We start from the raw sequence: 19,569 nt of genomic DNA on the forward strand, positions 1-19,569 counted from the left end.
AGGGGCATTTTTTTTTAGTAGCTAAAAAATGGAAGCATGAATAAATGACAGTACTTGGAACACTTGGTCCCAACAGTCAAAGAGCTTTCCAAAAATTAGCAAGATGGGATGTAGCATTACACACCATTTTGCTTTATGACCTTTCTTCGCTACTTTTCAAGATTAAAGGAAATTCTTTAGCTTTAGACATCTTTCATAATATTATCTCAACCACTGTATTATCTAGAATAAACAGAAATTTTACTCATCTGATCTCAGCCAGTCTACCTGGGGACTTGCACGCTTGAGCACTCCTGTGCTCAGGGATTATGTTCTTGTTAAATTCCTGCTCTTTATGCCTATATTGCAGGTCTAATCTCTCTCACAGCATGCAGGTCACTAGTCAGAATTTTTAGTTTATGATGGATTTAAGTAACTTAGTAGCACAAGTAGTAACACAAGCATTTACTGTACTACATAGAATGTAGCATTATTAAAAACTGGCTCTTGCAAGAGCAGTTCCCATTTCATGGAACATGCCTAATGATTCTATCTGCACAATACAATCCAGATCAGGATCTGTACAAGTGTTTAAGAAGATTTATTTCTTCCTTTCAAGTGATTCTTAAAAAAATTAATCAGCAGTGTCCCTGTTACATGAAATCAGAGACCACACATATTTTGATAATGGATTAGCTTTATGTGTTAATCTCAGTAATGCAGTAAGAACTGTTCCACAAAGCGTAGCAGCCCCAGCATACGACATAACAAAAGATAAACCGAGTTTTTTTTTAATGTTGTATCTTAAAGAAAAAACAAAGATACATTCAGACTAACAAAATCACAAGGATATTATGGCAACATTTAATACTAGTGATGATTACATAATTATATTTGAAAAGCATCAAATTCAATCTATGTCTGGATAAGGTAGAGCATATTAAGGCACTACCAATACAGAAAAAACATTACGTAATTTTGTTCTCAGAATCTTTGTGCAAGAGCAGTCGCAAAAATCCCTATACAATCAACTTTGAAGTAATAACATATGCATCAAATATTTAAAGTAATTTTTTCATAGTTCCTTTATTTCTAGATCATTCCAAGGTACACAAAACTTAAAATATTTTTGAAACTTTAAAACTGCAATTGCAACCTATATGTTAGCTGTTTGGAATATTAAACACTTTAATGCTGCATGGCACTGCTGTTAACAAAAACATGGCAGTGTACATAGCTACAAGAGTATTCAGGGTCAGTGGGATGATGAATCAGGTAGTTTATTTTGTGGAAAAAATCTAACATTCAGGTGCCTTATTTTTGCAGGGGAATGCAGCCACTGCATCTACTATAGTTTTTATCAGAAGGAAAGAGTCTTCCATGTCTTATTAATTTCATTATATCAGTTTTTTGACCTAAGAGATGGGTCTTAATCAACTTCCCATTTATACCCAAATGTTAAGATTCATGACAAGGCAAAAGACCAAAACCAAACAAAAACTAAACAAAAAAACCACCCCAAAACCAAAACCAATGGGCCTAACCTCACTATTGTCTCCACACACAAATAGACAGAATGCAGTGATCTTTTTGAAATGTTTCTCATTTATTGCATCTGGATACCTCCATACCTGACTCAATGACCATTTTTCACCCTGTTCACAAGGTCTCATTTCAGACTTTGCTTTCTCCATAATCAACTCCCTCCTTCTCTGAAATTCTAGTTCCTCTTCAGCATTTTCTCTCTGTAAGATAAATAGCTCTTTAGACTGTGCATCACTGGAAATAGAACTATATCCTTTTTTGCAAAACATTACCTCAGAAGTATTTCTTACAAATACAGTGATAAAAAGCAAACAAAGTAAGCAGATACTATATATTTGTAGTTCCAGTGCTAACAGTTAGATAACATAATTCTAAACAAAGCAATACATAAAGAACACTTGCTTACAGGGCAGGATACAGATCAAATGATAAGCAGTATATACCACAGTGTAAAACTCCAAATCATACTTTATATACTCGCTATGACTATAGTGACAATGTTCTGGCAAAACACTAATTTTTAGTTTACAAAATATGTTGGGGCCACCTTTAACAAATGCATTGTTTTCCCGCACCAGAAGAGGGAGATAGTGAAGTGGGATGGTAGACAAGTACATATAGCTGAGCAATGAATTGGCTTACATTAAAACACAGGAAGATTAAAAAATCCACTAAGATAAAAAAGCAACTGACAAACCTAGAAAAATGTTATACATACATCTATAAAAATGAAAATGCTATAAAAACGTTAGAGAAGAATTAGTTTTGTCCTCTAGCCTACTAAGCTTTTCCCTTCCCTACTGGCAGATTAATAATAGTTAAAACTGTTGGCTTATTTCCTATCTTCCCCCCAATATTTTGTTATGATACACTCATTAACGTACCTGACCAAGGGAAGACATCTCCATCTGCATTTGACCGCTATGTATAAAGATAAACATATGCAAATATGTAATTCGTTATGTAGAAAATTTAATATGATGAAGCTCACAAATAATTTCTTAAAAAAAAAAAAAGGTAGGAAAAACACACTTTACTGTAGATTCCTGAAATTCTAAAGCTGTTGTTGGTTCCATGGGATACAGATTCACATCACTGCTCTCTGAAATATCCATGCTTAATCTGCAAGGTTTGAAATAGAAACATTGCACTGGGGTATAGCTTTGGTGACTGCTTTGTTCAGTATTTAATTTCAAACAAATGGATATATAAAATACTTTTATAGCCATGGTTTTAACCTGCTCAGTGTTATCTCTCAAGAACTTTTTTAAATGCCTCCTGATGCTTCACTGTCACCAGCTGAATCAAAGCAACAGTAATGCTTTCATCTGCAAAATGTCATCCTGAGCAATGGCTTGTATCAAAACAAAAGGACCTGTTTATTGCCAACAATGATGCCATTATCTAGACGACTGTAGATTTCTATATCCAACTTCTAGCACCCTGTGTTCAAACAGAAGCCACAGCCCTAGTTATATATTCAAATTTAATTACAGTGGATGAAAATTAAGCAGTGCAACAATAAATTCACAACTGGCAATGACCTGAAAGAAAGCAGTGAATATAAGAAAGGGAATGATAGGAATACGAAGCAAATATCTGAAAATACTGAAAGAGATTGAGTCTGAATTATTTTTGCTTTCCAGAACTGAACTCTGTTTGTGTGCACATAGGATATGCAGACGTGGGAAAAAAAAAAAAAAAAATCACATGAAAGCTTTTGTGCCTCTTAAACTAAGGAGCAATGGAAGCATTTTAATTCCTTTGTGGATCTGGATAAGGACACAAAAAATATTCAGTAGGAAAACCAAAATTTTATCACACTACTTTATACAATGCAAGCATATCACAAACTGCCATGTAATCCAGTAATTATAAAGGACATTATTAGGAAATTGTGGCCCAGAGGACTGAAAAAACCTACAGAATTATTTGGCAAGTATTATGACACCTAGGTGTATCTTGCTGGGTAAGCCTGGATGTTAACATACAGGAGACATACATTCGAAACCCTATATACTGATAAATAACTTAAAGACTCAAAATTTAAGGTTAGAAAAAGAAAGTGCAGCCTAGTACTATACAAAAAAAAAATCCAAACAGTAGAACAATAGAGACATGCATGACATGATCAGCCATTTTTAAAAGCCATATTGTGAATTTACTAGTGTTACTAATGAAAGTGCATCTGAATATACATGGAGAAAGATTAATTTTCTGTATTTTATTAAAAAAACTAAATACGTAGAAAATTTTGCAGCAATACCTGGCAAAAGCAAAATGACAATCTGTAAGGTTAACAAGTAATAAACCTCATATGAGGTTCAGAAGCAATGGAATATTATTTCACAGAAGCCACAGGAACTAAAAACCTTTCATGATTTGTATGATTTTTATTAAGCAAAAAAACTTGTGATTCAATTATAGAGTGTAAGATTCAAGAATTTAAGTATTCCTTATATGATTCAAAATAAAGTCAGACAGTTGTTTCTCTAGAAATACCAACAGGAGTGAATTTCTGTCCTCAAAAGTAAAAAGGTCTGCTAGGTGGCAAAGTTGTACCATAACAGGTATTTAAACTAAAGAACAGCATAGTCACAAGATGATCCAGAGAAGGAAGGAAGGAGACACAAGGATACTTAAGGCTGGAAGTGACATGGAGGTTTTTAGCCTTCCAAGAAATGAAGCTGTAAACCAGCTATCTCATAGAAGTAATGAAGAAAAAAGTTTTGAAATTAACTGAATCAGTTTCTGAAGGTAATTACACAAAGAAAAGCAATAGCAAGCATCTGGCCAGAACTACCTACACCACCCCTTTCAGTCCTTTTCAGTAAGACAAGCATTTGTTTTCTATTAGTTATTCCTTTATTTGTTCAAGATCCAGAGTCATATCGCTTGACTTCAACCACTTAAAACAGGCACTTAACTTATAAAACCTCGCCTTGCCTTCTGTAGTCAGGTAAAATCTACAATTTTCTCTAGCTGCCTCTTCCTCTTTTTGATTTCAGAGAGAGACTACAGAAACTCCACCACTAATTCAGGCACCTTCTTTATGTCCTCCACTGAGCTGGGATGAAGCTAGGCTAAAAGACCTTCTCCATTCCCCAAAAATAAATCAAACATGAATAAGTAGAGGAGTGTATAATCCCTAGAAGAAACGTGACAATTTGAGACAAAACTTCAGAAAATCACAGTAGTGTACACAAGATGAATGGCTAACAGATGTCTCTACCTCAAAATTTAGGTTTCTTTCATACCTGAAATCCTTTTTAATTTATTGGGAATCATGTCTAGGTACTCACTGCATTCTAGAGAGAAAATGCAAGACTCCCCCTTAACTATCTAAACACCTCCTGAAAAACACTGGCGTACTAGCAAAGCACTTCATAACTACAGAGAACTTTTAATTATTAGTTAAAGAAGAATTCTAAATTAATTCACAAAGATTTTAAATACATTACATTAAGGCATCAGCTATTGTAAGCATACCTGTTGGGATCTTGTAATAAATCTACTGCTTCTCTTAGTTGCTCTATCATTGCTATATCAATAGTTTGTTCTTCTGATAAACTTATTCTATAACAGAAAACAAAAGCATTCAAAAAAAGAGGTACAACAGCAATTATCAAGGGTAGCCTAAATTTCACTTTGTATCTTCCAAGTGGCATGCAAACAATATAAAGGGGAAAAACAGCCTCTCTGCATACCAGTATGCACTGAATTCATGCAGTTTCTCCTAAAAAACCTCCCCAGTATCTTGTCTTTAACAAAGCTCCCCAACTTAATAAATACTTACAGAAATGTGAACTTACATAACATTCAGCATTCAGTTAAACAGACTGACTTCTAAAATTGAAGATACTGAACCAATATTTGACTCTTAACTGCACTCACTGTGTGTTGTTTTAGCATAACTACTAAATACAATGATTCTTTTAATGGACCAGCATGCTTTCTTTTGCTTTTCAAGAGGTATAATTCTTATAAATCTCCTGTTAGTTCTGTCAATAAGGCTCTTTCAGAAAGGACTTACTCTTCCCTTCCTTCAGTTTTCATTTTTAAATCATATAGGACTCCACTGTCCTGATGAGTGACAACTTCACAGCACACTGTCATATTAAATCCCCTTTTCTCATGTACAAGCCTCAGCAACTGATGCGCAGTTGCTCTGCTCTTGAATTAATGTCTGTAAATTAACAATTGCTTCAGGGTTAAATTATGACAAAATAAGACGGACAACGGAGGGATTTTTTTTACACTTAATTTTTAAAAAGAAGAAAACATTACAAGTTTTTATAAAATCATCTTTTACCAAAGCCATTAACATACCAAATATCAAAATACCTCCTTAAAAACTTGTTGCTACATAGGTAAAAATATTACAGCATTACTGGTACATACAAATTAGTTTTACATAGCATCCACTCTATTCAGCAATAACGTGTAAAACATTGAGCACACATGAAGTGCAAGGCTGTGCTTCTATCATTCCTCCAAGTCTACAAAATTATTAATTGAGAAGGAAATGCCAGTTCTTTGCACATAACACAGCTGATTACTTAGAGACACATAAAAAATACTTACATTTCTTCTGTGTGCCATTGTGTGTCCTCTTCTATTCTCAACAATTCATTACACTCTGCTGCTCTACTCTGCAAGTAGACAGTGATATTGAGAACTGAACTTTGCAATTAGGCAGGCAGGCAGGCAAATACTGCCTTCAGATTCAGCACTGACCTAATTTAAGTAACAGTTTAGGGTGGCTAGTTGAAACAACTCAACAATTCTGCTCCACTCCTCTCTCTACCTCTTTTAAGATACTGATTACAAGATTTTCTATTCGCTGCTCAGATTTTATTGAGGTCAACAGCCCTTACACTCCTTTAACAGTAAAAGAAGTCAAGCAACATGAGAATTCTTTATTCTACATCCCAGATTTTATTTATAGCTTTCTGGTGTATGCAAACAATGCTTCAATTAAGCATGACCCTGAGTCTCCTCCTACTGCATCCAAATTTGTTTACAGAGCGAAGAAATTCCAAATATGCAAACAGTAGCAATTACGTACTTCATCCATAATTAACAGCATTCCCACCTGACAATTTTAACAGCCATGTTTGCCGGGGTTTTTTAAACAAATATGCATGCAAGAATTCATATTAATCAGCCAGTTATAGAGACATAAGAGTTCAAAATGTCCTAACTAATTATGACTATGAAGTGCTACTTTTTACAAAAAGTGACTCTCTTCTATGCTTTCTTTCGAAGCTTTGCAATTTTATTTTCTCTTTCATCTCAGATATACAGGAACACTGAAGTAGTTCAGCTGCCAGTAAAGACAGAATGTCTCTAAATGGATGTACATTTGCACTAGTAAAGAAAAATCAGCAGAAAACAGAGAAGCTTATCCTCTTTTGAGTCATGTGTTTAGTCGCATCAGTCACATCACCCTGCTACATGTGTCACTAAAGAGTGTACTGGCTTCTCTAGCATTCCCCAAAGATGGCCCATTTTCCAGTGCAAATCCTCAGTAGAATGAATAAAGCCATTATTTTTTCTTTTTCTTCTCCTTAGAGGAATGAAGCATATGATTTTTTTCCCACAAGAAAGGCACATTAAAGATGACAAAAACACAGCACTTATTGTAGAAGGTGATCCTCAGTTTCTGGACATAATTATGTAAGCAAGATAAAGCCATATAAATTAGGACTAGCATTTGAAAAACTACAAACTCCCCTAAGCCTAAGTTCCTCTTCTGCACTGCACATTGTACTGATTTTATGTACGGTTTGGTTAACCAGAATTTCAATTCTAGAAGACCCCCTCCACTGTCCCAAAAGACATTCTATTATATGACTTCATGTATACCAAAGAACAAAACAGACTTGGAAATCTGCACAAGAAGGAAAAAGGCCCAAGTTCAAAACCCTCAGAATAAAATGGATGTACACCCTTTTGAAGTCATAGGCTGATGATACCAACCATCATAATGTTAAAGAAAATATCAAAATTAAAAGAAATTAAACTGTTCACTCTGGCAATACCCTTACACTGAAATTCAATACAGTAACTTGTATTTTATGGAACCAGTGTCTGTAACACATTTTAGATGCTATTATCTTATAACAGAGGACATTCCCAAGAGACTAGCCTTCAAATGATTGATTACTGAAAATCAAATGATGAAGTGAGAATAAAGAGGCAGGAAAATATAAAGCATATACATAATATAGTTATTAGATAATTATAATAAAATATTTTATAATAATAAAATTGTCATAAACTTGCCTTAATGTAACTCATAAATTCAGTAGTAAGAGTATCTGATTCATCAAACTGGTCTTCTATTTCTCTTGACTTATCACTGACAATCAAGTGAGAAGATACTTGATGGAATTCCACTAACAATAAAAAAAGATAGAAATGCTGAGCTGAACTAGAAATAATTCTTACTCAACATGATTTAAGTGTACTGAGTAACAGAACTCAAAACCAAAGTCTAAATTCAAAGCATATTAAAAACTTCAAGCAAGTTAATATCTTTGCATTTTACCAAGTGATGCTAACTCATTTTGAACTTGTAATAGATCAATACCCTGGGATCATACAGTTATAGATCAGAAGCACCACAACAAGCATCGATGGAGTCAGTTTTGAACTACACATGTCTTGCCAGTACTGGTGCAATGACACAGCTGGACAGCTGCACAGTGTTACAATACATGCAGATGTGTCAGCCAGTGCCTTGCAGTTTAATGCAATTTCAGTTGCAATGCTGTAACAAGCAAAGAGTTTCTTTGCAGAATTCAAAATGATTCAGAGCCGTTACAGCCAATGCCATACTCTTACTTGCAGAAGTGAGAGGCAGTAGTAATTTTCTCCTGGTTTAAGTAGTCTGATCCTGTAATTTACCTTCTCCAGCTTGCTAATAAACACTGCAGGATGTAATGTTCTTACTATCTCACTTTGTATTAAGTCCAGCTACAGAAATGGACTCTGCTTTTGTACATTGCTAACTCAGAAATGGAGTTACCATTTGATAAGTTATTATACATTGATACTACTGTTTGGGAAGCATGGTTTAAATCAACTCTCACTTTTCTTCCCCCAGTTAGAACCAGAACTTAACTCCTGAAACAAGGTGTAATATGTTCATTGGAATTGCTATGGAAAATTGCCATAAGGATCTTGAGGGTTATGGTATGGTTAAAAATGGTCTAAGTAGTACACTTTTTTTTGCTCTTTTACATGACTGTATATACATGAGCAAAGCTTTTTGGGTAGGTAGGCATTTATTATAAAAGATTTAAATACACAGGGTAGTGAAAATACCTGTTGTTTAACTAGGATATCAGCAAGAAAATTCAATTTAATAAGGCATTTACCCCGTGCAAAATTAAACACTGAAACTTCCAAAGGAAAGTATCAGGGGATAATAAAACAGATTTAATTTAAAGATAATGTTTGTAGACTCCTGAGAGATTGATGCCAATTGGGTTGTGATTTTCACAACTGAATTTACAGTCTTATACATGGAATTATTGTCAGAATTTCTCTGCATTTAATTTCCACTTTCATTACATTCCAACCTTTTCTTGAGTTAGCATGGTGACTTGAATCTTCCTTTACAACATGATCTTCTTCCACAATGTCCGACATTGGTACATTAAAGCTGATAGTGTCTTCATCAGATGGCTAAGAAGAAATAGGAGAAACACTGGTTTCAGCTCAAATCAAGAGGGATAAAAATGTACATATTAGTAAGAGTGCTCACTAAAAGAGTGACAAACTAATATGGGAGAGGATACCAGAGCATCTAACATGACAAAATCCTGTTGTAGAAAGCTGTAGTCTTGCTGAATATATCCTCACAAGAGGCTTGCAAAACAGAGCAATTCACCTATCCTCATTTTCTATCTTCTTCACTGCACTAGTTCTCCCCTTGCAGTGGTATGGGCTGCACTGTGCTGTTCTCTGTGTGCTTTCCTGGGACTGCTGAAAATAGAGGCTCCTTCTAGACACGAATGTCTGTAGACAAACTGAGAATTGTACCACAGCCCTTTTTTCTTTCCCTCCAGGATTCTTCTCCCCTACTTTGCCATGCGGCTTGTTAATTTAATGCCAAAAGCAAGCAAGATTACATTTGTAGGCTAGCTTCTAGTAGAATTATCTTCCTACCTTCATATGTTCATATTCCACAGAGATTTTTTTTTTTAAATCATGAAGTTAAGGTTTGTAATAAAGGACAGAGCAAATCTTTGCTTTTAAAAAACTGTACCCAGATACATGTGGTTATTCCTATTTGCCAAGACTACCCTGGACTTCACACATTTTATAAATGTGGGCCACCCTATATTTTCCTCTTTATGAATAATCTGCATATTATTAACTCTATGAATTCACTGGCTGTATTCTGCTTAGAGAGAAAAAATTCAAAAGGATATTCAAGTATTTGACAAATACCTATCAAAACAATGAAGCTTTATAACGAAGTAAACTAACATTAAATAATAACTTATTTGTCAATTTTAAATTGGTATTTTTAAAATCAATTTTATTTTAAAATGGAATTAACTAATACCTCAAACAAACAAAAAAAAACCCACAACAAACCCCACTCCAAGTATTCTGAGCACAAAAGTCAGTAGCTCTGTTAGATCAGAAATAATGACAATCCAACAGCTTAAAAAAAAAGGTGGGGGGGAAGAGGGGAGACACATGCACAGTATAAATCCACTCCAGCAAGGTTACAGTGAAGTTCTCTCTTTCAGGCTGTATCTCATGTGACATTTAAGCACTAAATTTGGTTATTCTAGATCAAAGAGTCATGTTTTGTTAATTTTGCAACTATCATTGGAAAATAGTACAGTAAAATGTTCTTACACACATTATTGCAAGTTCTGAATACTAAAACTGGCAGAGTAACACATACAGCTTTTCAGAAAATATTTTGGAATGCTGGTGTAAAAAAAGGCACTGGCCATTCAATTTGGAAATAGAAAATCATTTTTTCAACAGGCTATTTCTTACTTTCAGGGTCTACAGAATTCTGAAATTGATTTTCCAGGTGTTTCCTGACAGTACACTATGAAATAGGAACTATCCAAAGCAGCCTACGATAATACAAAACTATTGCACCTTCTTAGGTGAAACTGTATCTCACTCACATGTTTTATTCAGCTAGCAACAGAAGAAAACAGACATACAAGAATCAAAAATACTTAACATTATTCCAACAATGAATTCAGATGACACATTTTTCAAAGAATTTTCATATAAATTGTTGCTGGTTCTGATGTGTCGCTCTTATGGGTAATAAGGCAGGGACACCTTCTGGATTTTAACAAGTACCCTCTTGTTTTAATGAATGTTAAGGGGGGGGAAAAAAAGGCCAAAAGGGAGGTGGAAAATGAATCAAAATGCTACACTTTATCTGAAAATAAGGTACACTACTTTAAAGTAGAATTTGCCTGCAAGTTGCCATGATCAATTTAACAGCAACACTACATGGTATCTTTGACTTGAAATGCCCAAGATGACTACAGCTCTGAAGAATTGACCCTGTAATGACCCTACCAACAAGCCAGTCAGGAACACATGAATTGTTAATTTCTTCAAGTACTATGTCCTACGTGTATGGATCAAGCTAATTAGCAAGCTTCTTTAAAAATACAGTAGCCTTTAAACAAGTGAGTCACTTAAATTCCTGTTTTTAAGTTACACAAATGCAAAATGACTGTATTTTCTGTGAAAGAGCTGAAACCCAACAGCCACTGTCCTTCAGACTAAACTATAATTTCATAGAAACAACAGAATGGCTTGGGTTGGAAGGGACCTTAAAGCTCATCTAGTTTGAACCCCCTGGCATGGGCAGGTACACCTTCTACTAGAGACCAGGTTGCTCAAAGCCCATCCAACCTGGCCCTTGAATACTGCCAGGGATGGGACATCCACAACTTCACAGGGTAACCAGAGTTCAGTGTCCCACTGCCTTCACAGCAGAGATCCTCCTAATATCTAATCTAAATCTCTCCTCGTTCAGTTTAAAATCATTCTCCCTTGTCCTGTCCCTGCATGCCCTTGCAAAACTTCCCTCTCCAGAGTTCAGTGCCCTTTAGGCACTGGAATCTGCTCTAAAGTCTCTCTGGAGCCTTCTTTTCCAGTCTGAACAAGTCCAGTTCCAGCCTGTCTTCATAGAAGAGGTACTACAGCCCTCTAAGCATCTTCATGGCCCTCCTCTGTCTGATGTCTTTATAAGAAAAAGTCCAAAAATGTGTTTAATGATTACTTCATGTCTGATAATTTATCTAGTGTTTAGAATGTAGACTTCTGACTGTAAATAACAATGTATGTGAATCCTTATTCACAACGTGTTAATATTTCTTGCACAATTCTCATGTGTAACATGGTTACTAAAAGTCACATCAGAAGATAGAGTGGTGAATTTACTACTAAATACATTTAGGATTACAGATCTCAGCAGCTATTTTCTCCTTAGTAGTAGAGCAGTAGTCAGGCAGGACGGAATAAGAAAATAGTTCTCATATAAGAAAATCTTTGTGCTAGTAAAAATTTACTGGTTCACTGTTGGTTGTCTTTAAAGCATTTTTTGCAGCATTCCAATTGCTACATTTTGGTTACAGGAAAGATGATCTATTTTCTAAAAATGTTATTAATAGCTAAAGAGGAAGTTCTGGAATAACAGTTTCATTAACAAGCTAACTCAGCTTCAGGAAGTGTAAGGAATGGCAAAACAGTTCTTATGCATCTCTGAATGGACGGCATGCTCTCACAATTAGAGGGAAAGCATTAGATGTCTGCCTGTATATCATTATACTTCATTTTCATCTAGCAATAAACTTGGCCAAATACTTGGAAATCCCTGTGGGGTTCATTTGTTTGGTTTTTCAGTGGTTTTGTATTTGAAAGACTAATGTGTAAGTGGAATCACTTTCAATTTGCTTTTTGATAACTACAAATTCAGTCTCTAAGCTTGATTCTTTCTACATTTGTTCCAAAAGCCACACAATCCATTTTCCTCAAAGGAGGAGAGAAACATCAAAGAATCAGTGTAAAGTTATTTTAAGTAGCAAGAAGCTCATTCTTTTATGAAGTTTCTACACTACAACAAACCACCATAATCACATCACGGAACTTACCAGGGCTGGGCATGCTGAATTCCTGTTAATTTGCAACAGGAAAAAGTCAGCAGACAGAAAACACACGAGAAAAAGCCAGGTACGTAACCTCTATCTACTACTTTGTTAGAAACAGCAGATGTAGATTGTGATTTCATCCTCATTCTCTAGATAATGTAAATTAACCAAACACTATTGTGAATTTTCTCTGTTGGTAGATTGTTGACCATTTTAAACCAAGTACCTCACTGCCCTCTCCAGAAAGCGTACAGACACACACACACACACAAAAATACCTTAGTCTCCTTTTATCTTTGCTTTAGCCATATGTTTGCAAGATATTCATGCCAAGGATGTGGCTGCAACAGTTTTGATGGCCAAAAATGTATCCACATTGTTACCCAAATTAAAATATAGCCAATATAAGGGTTCTGGAAGAGCAGCTGAACATGAAATTCATGCAACTTACCTCTGTTGCTGACAAACGTTTATCACCGTTATCACTACCAACACCTGAATCTGAGTCCTTTTTACTTGGATAGATGTCATCAATGCTAGATGTGAACAAAAATAAATAAATTAAAATCAATAAAAAGCTATTGTAGCATTTACCATTAGAATTTTGTCCTGGTTTCATTTAAAACAAAGCAAAATTCTAACCAGTCTTAACAGGAAAGGGTGAAGTAGCCTAGGATGGTTAAAAACTACAAATTTGAAGTCTAGTGATAGGAAAATTGATCAGATGGAATGGTTGCTTAGCCTCAGGATTAATGAAAATCACAGAATCTGCTATAAGGCTTGCTTTTGTCTATACACTAAGTAAAAGTGCTTAGTTGCTACCTAAGTAGCTCAAGAGTCCAACTGAAGTCATTTAGCCATGGGATAAGCAACTAAAGTAGTTGAACTCAAACTGTAGTCAACTAATATAATTATAACCACTGATGCATTAAAAATTGAACTGCTATCTCCCTGTGGCTTGAAGTAATTGTTAACACAGAAACCTCCTTTTAGTGCTTTAAAATAGAGTTTGAAATTTAGGTTTTTAGAAAATTACACTAACAATGGCAGCTGCTCTCTCTTCTGGTTTCATTACCTAATATGACCTCTACTTGTTTTAAAGTACACTAGTAGATTTAATACTCTCATTAACTAACTTTATATTTTTAAATATGCTTTATTATCACTTCATTTGCAATCCTGAAAGCTTTAGTCCTGAATTCAGATTGAGATGCAGCAATTTAAACAAAGAACTTTGTCAGCTTTTACATAAATAAGATATTTGATTAGTCCTAGTCTTACTTTATCTCTCATCAGTAACTGCCAAGGAATTTTTTGTAGAAATTGCCTATGGAAATTCTAACTATGTTATGTTTTTATTTCAGATGTGTGAAGTTATTCTCTAAAATAAAAGATTTGGTAGTTATTATGTGATACAGCATTAGGTGGTTAGCTACAAACTGGTATATACCCCCTTACCCTAACTTGTATGATCATGTATGAAAAAAATGTCATACAGGACATAAAATTCCTGTCAATTTTCTTGTGTACTAAATGAACAAAACAGAAAACCCACTGGTGTTTCTCAAATGGAAAAACTTACTCTTCAGCCTGAAATCTTCCTAACTTTGGTATTTATCTGACAGAACTTCACAGAGGTGCTTTCAAACATACATGGAGGAAATCAATTTACTTGAAATCTGATCTAGATGACTGAAAGGGAGATTCCATAATAATTCTTTTTTCTTTCTTTTCTTCCCCTGGGTTTTGACAGCAAGATATCTATTTTTATTTATAACAACACTTTGTTTTCTCTCAAAAAAAAAAAAAAAGCATTATCATTCTTTCTCTGATTGGTTACATCAGACTTCCCATGTTAGCAAAGACAGAGCTGGCTAAAAGCTCATTTCCAATTAGCTATGGAGATTCTCATAGAAAGGAATTCTTTCAAATCTAGTTCCTGTCCTTAAACCACAATACAAGATGACATTTTCTAGATACTTGGTGCAGGACATTAAAGATTTCTGTCTTTCACTTTGCTAGCAAATTATCACATTTCTTTTTAAAAGGGTCTCAACATTCATGCAGTTCTCTTTGCTGGATAGATAAGCCTCTGGATGAGTAAAAGTGCTTGAAACAACTGTGTGTCATATAAATCACAAAACAACACAGGAAAATAAAACTTAATGTGCTAATAGACTTACCAGAAATTTCCAACACCTAGTGATACACCTGAATTACTTTGAATATATTCCAGTAGACAATGAGTAAGAGGCTAGATTTAAACCAAGGTTCACTTTTAAGCAATTTCCTAATGTGCTGCTAACTTTAATCAGAACCGGTTGTTAAAAATATTTTGTTACAAATTCTTATAGGTAATTCACAGAATAAGCTATATCACAGCAAAATAAATCTCTGTTAACAAAGTACATTCTAAATAGCACCTAAAAAATTAAAACTCTGGCAGCTAAAGATATAAAAGTATCTTTTCCACTTTATTTATAAATGTTAGATGAAAAAAAACTAAGTGAGATTTTCATACATACCTCTCTTCCACGGGTTGTGGCAAATGCTGTTGTTCTATGGCATTAAGATACAGTGAGTCTGCTGTTTTAATCTGACAGGCCTGTACAGTCAGATATTTGAATATATGCACCTTACCCTTTGTACAAATCTGTTAGACAAACAAAACCAAAATATCCTAAATTTATAACTCAAATGAAAGAAATAACTTATTCCAAATGTCACTTTGTGTAAAACTCCCTGAAAACCAGTTCATATCGTCACAACAGATATCATGTAAAGGAAAATGGATATTTTTTTCCTTTTTTTTTTTTTAATTACTAAGAACTACTTCAATTACCCAATCAGTTATCTGTGCATACCAATATAAATGCCCTCAGAAAGTAAGCCAGAAAACATGAAAAGAATGCACTAAAAAAAAATCCAAGTGAACTTTATACTCAAAAAGAATTATAAGATGTATCGGCCTATTACTAACTGCAGATTGAATAATCATTTTCCAAAATTAGTCAATAATGAATTTATCATGTTCTTTCTACTCAGTGACATGGTTTTCACTAGTGCCCAAGCACCTTCATGATGCATTTCACATGCATTTTTAAATTATTTTTCTGTAACTGCACCCAATATTAAGGCTCAAATTAAATTACAGATATTACTTACTTGTGCTGGTGGAGACTGCAAAGGATTATTCTCAAGCAGTAATACTTGTAACTGCACCATCTTTCTAAAACATACTGGAATTACAAGCACTTTATTGCAGGAAAAGTCAAACTTTACTAAGGGAAGCTGTACAAGTTCTAAAAGTAACAAAAAAGAGAAGGTGTAATATTTGTATTTATTCTTTTTTTTCATAAAATAATATTTTTCAAGAAACGTTTTGCATTCACAAAAATAAAAATGCAGGCAGACATCAACATTTACTTTATACAAGGAAGGGAAAGAGTGTTACTGTTATACAAGATATGATAAATTTTAAAATAAATACTTTGAAATACATTTTTTTCCTGAAGCTCAGTTGACAGTTCTCACCCTGCATTCACAGGTAAGTACTTGTGCAACTTAAAAGGTGCCTAGAATAATAAAGATAACTCATTTAAAAGCTCTCACACACTGTTACTTGGTGAGTACCACTGAATGTTATATTCTGCAGACTCAAACAGAATAAATTTGATCACAAAGAAATTACTTCTTCATCATATTTGTTAACATGATTAAAAAATGCTTTCAAAATGCTAATAAAAAGAGCTACCATAGAGATATTAGGAATTTTCGTATGTTTGCTTTTACCTTGGGGTAAAACTTCGAGGTAATTTCTTCTGACATTTAGTTCTTTTAAAGATTTCAGTTGGCCTATCTGTTGTGGCAAAGCTGTGATTTCATTACAGCTAACATCCTACAGCAAGGGAGTAATAATAGAAAAAAAATGAGGTTTTGGCTCCTAAGTGTTAAATAATACAGATGTAAAATTGTAGCTAATCTGCTATTACTGTTCTAGCATTTTATTAACCTGAAAACATGCAACCATCTAAGTAGTGTCTTCACAATGCAAAACTAGGTACATGAGAAAATGCTTACACATTACTTAAAACCTAGAGTGAATTCATATTTAAAAAAAGTTACTTTTGAAAGTTAATTTAACTTCTATGAAAACATTCAAAACCATTTGCTTAAGATGTTCTACCTTTTTCTTCCCCTTTTATTCATATGAACAACTCAGTAACATGATTATATAACCAAGTATGTTTGGATAAAATATAAAACTGGTAACGTGTGGATCTGATTTTTAAAAAAAACATCCTTGTTCTTCAGAAGGGAATATTTAAACAAAATAAAAGATAAAATGGCAATATCATTCTGTATTTATGCTCAGGAAAGGCATCTATTTTATTGTCATCATCTAGTAGGTCATAAAAAAGTTGGACAGGTCTCGCTTACAACTATACAGATACTCAGTGTATTATTATAAAAGTTATTTATAAACTGCCTAGACAGATTCTAGGTAGGTCTGATTTTGATGACAAAATACAACTAGTTTAATAATCTCAATAAAATTGGAAAACATCCTCATTTCAGCACTCCTAAAGGAGTAACTGCTATAAAATTGAAATTATAGGATCTGGCTATAATGAGCATAATTTCAAGCAAAAAGTTTATACACTCTAGTATTACTCTGATAAATATTACACTTTAACGCAATTGGGAGGAAGAAACTGCTACTAATGTGTACTAAAGATCAACTCATTGAATCAAGTCAATCTAAAATTAGATAGTTTGCAGAGAGCAGCTATCATTTTTGCTGCCAAATGTGAAACCCAATCTGAAATCAAAAGGACAGTGAAATCTCTGCTTACATCCCAGGCAATCTGCAAATTTGAGTACTATCCCAATTATGCTTCCATTTCTGCAATGAAAAAAAAGGAAACTATTTCATAGCATAAGAGTAAGTGGGTTATGCCAAATTTCCCTGAATTGCCCACGTGATGCTTTTAGGACATTCACTCCTACTCTCAATTGTTTCAAATGGATTTCTAGAGATCAGGGGAGGTCCTGGACTACAAACATTCTAAAAGTCAGTCAGCCTTCCAAGTCACCTTTGTGAAAATGGTTGCTCTTGCTCTCATGCTAGGAAAAAGCATTAACTCCTTATCTTCAAGCTTAAAAACTAGCCAACAGAAAAATGGTAGTAAAAGTGAAATGTCATCTGGAAACACTGCTCTTGTATCAAGCAAGATTCTTCTTGTAACAGAATCTCAGGGCTGCCAAAGCTTCCTTCCCTTGTCAAAACAGAGTCAGGAAATTATTTTGGCTTTTAGACAAGGAAATTAAAAATCCCAGTTAATGAGTGTATCTTTTGCCCAAGTTGCTACGAAGTATGGTTAATTGCGGTGATCCCAGATCATTTATTTTTAAAGTTTTACTGTCCTATTTTTAATGTACAGACTTTAAACAACTTCATAATTAGATACTCAATTTTTAGAGCACATAATTTAAAGTCACCTTGTGGCAGAGAAACTTTAGACCAAGTGCACTTACACACACACATCAGAACAAGTCAGAAGAAGAGAATTTTAAAGGAAGTGGAAAAAGCCTGGCAGTGCATAGCCTCAAAACCAAAGTCAACTTACAGGCTTTCAAAACATCCTCAGTACGACTGATTTGTTATGACATCATGTCAGTATTCACAAGATCTCTAGAGACAGTAGTATCCTTCACCCTAGTACACTGCAGTCCAACTTTTTTTATTAGTTTGAATAGCCGTGAAAAAACAAAGGCCTGTAACATTATTTCTAGTTATACTTTTGCTCTTGATCATTACTAGACTTCATGCATGTGTACGTGACCGAGTTTATCTTTCCCATTACTTTGGCACTAATGGGAGCAATACTATCAAATCAAATGTCTAATGGCTTTCAAGATAGTAATTTCTTAAAGGAACTATGCAATCAGGAGTTTGGAACTTCACTTCATGGACATCTGCAGCCAACTGAAGTGCAAACACCTATTCAAATTCTAAAGGGCTAGTGCTTGCTGAGGGTCAGACATCTTGGTTTAATTCTACTTTGTTCTCATCAGTTATGCCATCTCCTGTCATGACAACATAATTTCTCAAGATCAGAGATAGGTAAGGGGTATTTCAGTTCAACATTTCTGTGAAAAATGGTGTAAAACCAAAATTAAAATTATCAACTTTTTTTATTTATGATTATGATTGTTTATGATTCGTCTTAACCAATGAAAGTCAGAATAATATAAATATAAATAATAATGTATTAATGTATTTATTAACACACACAGAAGAATACTTAAACCATCCATGCTGATGTTAGCTTCCTCCTTACATCCATTTTTAAATTTGGGGCTCCTGACTGAGCTGTTATTCCTGAAAATCAGGTGGATTCTGTCACAGCTTGTCACATACAAGCTATACTGAACAGTAAAAAGAAGTTACATGGTGCAAGAGCACATGGTCCTTTTAGGCAACAGAAGGCAGAAGGTCTCACTTGGTCAGCGTGCTAGCCCAGATTAGATGAATAAACTGAAGGACATGAATCCCAGCTGAGAGATTTAAAGGCTTTAAAAATGGGACAGCCGTATCCCAGAGATGGAGAAGGTTGCTACCTGAAAAAGGCAGAAGTGAAATACTGCCTGACAGGATGGAGAACAGAATTTTACTGTACATCTGATAGTTTGGGGTACAATTACTGAGCCATCTCTGCCCAACTACTTTGATGGAAGGTAAGTTTCAGATTATCTTCACACCCGACTTGCACTCATCTTCCCAGCTGATAGTAGAAGTATGATTTAAATTATGCAGCTGCAAATAAGTTTCCCACCCAAATTTTGCAAATAACCATAATACATCTGCAGGGAGAATAATGTATAT

The 19,569-nt window shown here is 34.5% G+C and overlaps 1 protein-coding gene across 5 annotated transcripts in view; it reads right to left on the bottom strand.

Moving 5' to 3' along the window:
• Positions 1-19,569, bottom strand: part of LRCH1 (leucine rich repeats and calponin homology domain containing 1) — a 115,312-nt gene that overhangs the window by 37,474 nt on the left and 58,269 nt on the right. For 2 of the 5 annotated variants that reach the window (XR_004080369.2, XM_031047714.2), the window contains exons 4-14: positions 16,473-16,578; positions 15,846-15,982; positions 15,206-15,333; positions 13,132-13,216; positions 9,114-9,219; positions 7,813-7,925; positions 6,109-6,176; positions 5,014-5,100; positions 2,557-2,646; positions 2,409-2,445; positions 1,611-1,724 (exon numbers count right to left, since the gene is read on the bottom strand). Coding sequence is in view for 2 of the 5 variants with exons in the window: in XM_031047714.2 (XP_030903574.2) it covers positions 1,611-1,724; positions 2,409-2,445; positions 2,557-2,646; positions 5,014-5,100; positions 6,109-6,176; positions 7,813-7,925; positions 9,114-9,219; positions 13,132-13,216; positions 15,206-15,333; positions 15,846-15,982; positions 16,473-16,578 (1,071 nt within the window). In the remaining 3 variants the exon portion in view is untranslated. The remainder of the gene's footprint in view (positions 1-1,610; positions 1,725-2,408; positions 2,446-2,556; positions 2,647-5,013; positions 5,101-6,108; positions 6,177-7,812; positions 7,926-9,113; positions 9,220-13,131; positions 13,217-15,205; positions 15,334-15,845; positions 15,983-16,472; positions 16,579-19,569) is intronic. The other 3 variants (XR_004080370.2, XM_031047715.2, XR_004080371.2) reach the window with 2 other exon arrangements.

The sequence above is a fragment of the Melopsittacus undulatus genome, chromosome 2 (assembly GCF_012275295.1).
Source record: "Melopsittacus undulatus isolate bMelUnd1 chromosome 2, bMelUnd1.mat.Z, whole genome shotgun sequence".
NCBI lineage: Eukaryota > Metazoa > Chordata > Aves > Psittaciformes > Psittaculidae > Melopsittacus > Melopsittacus undulatus.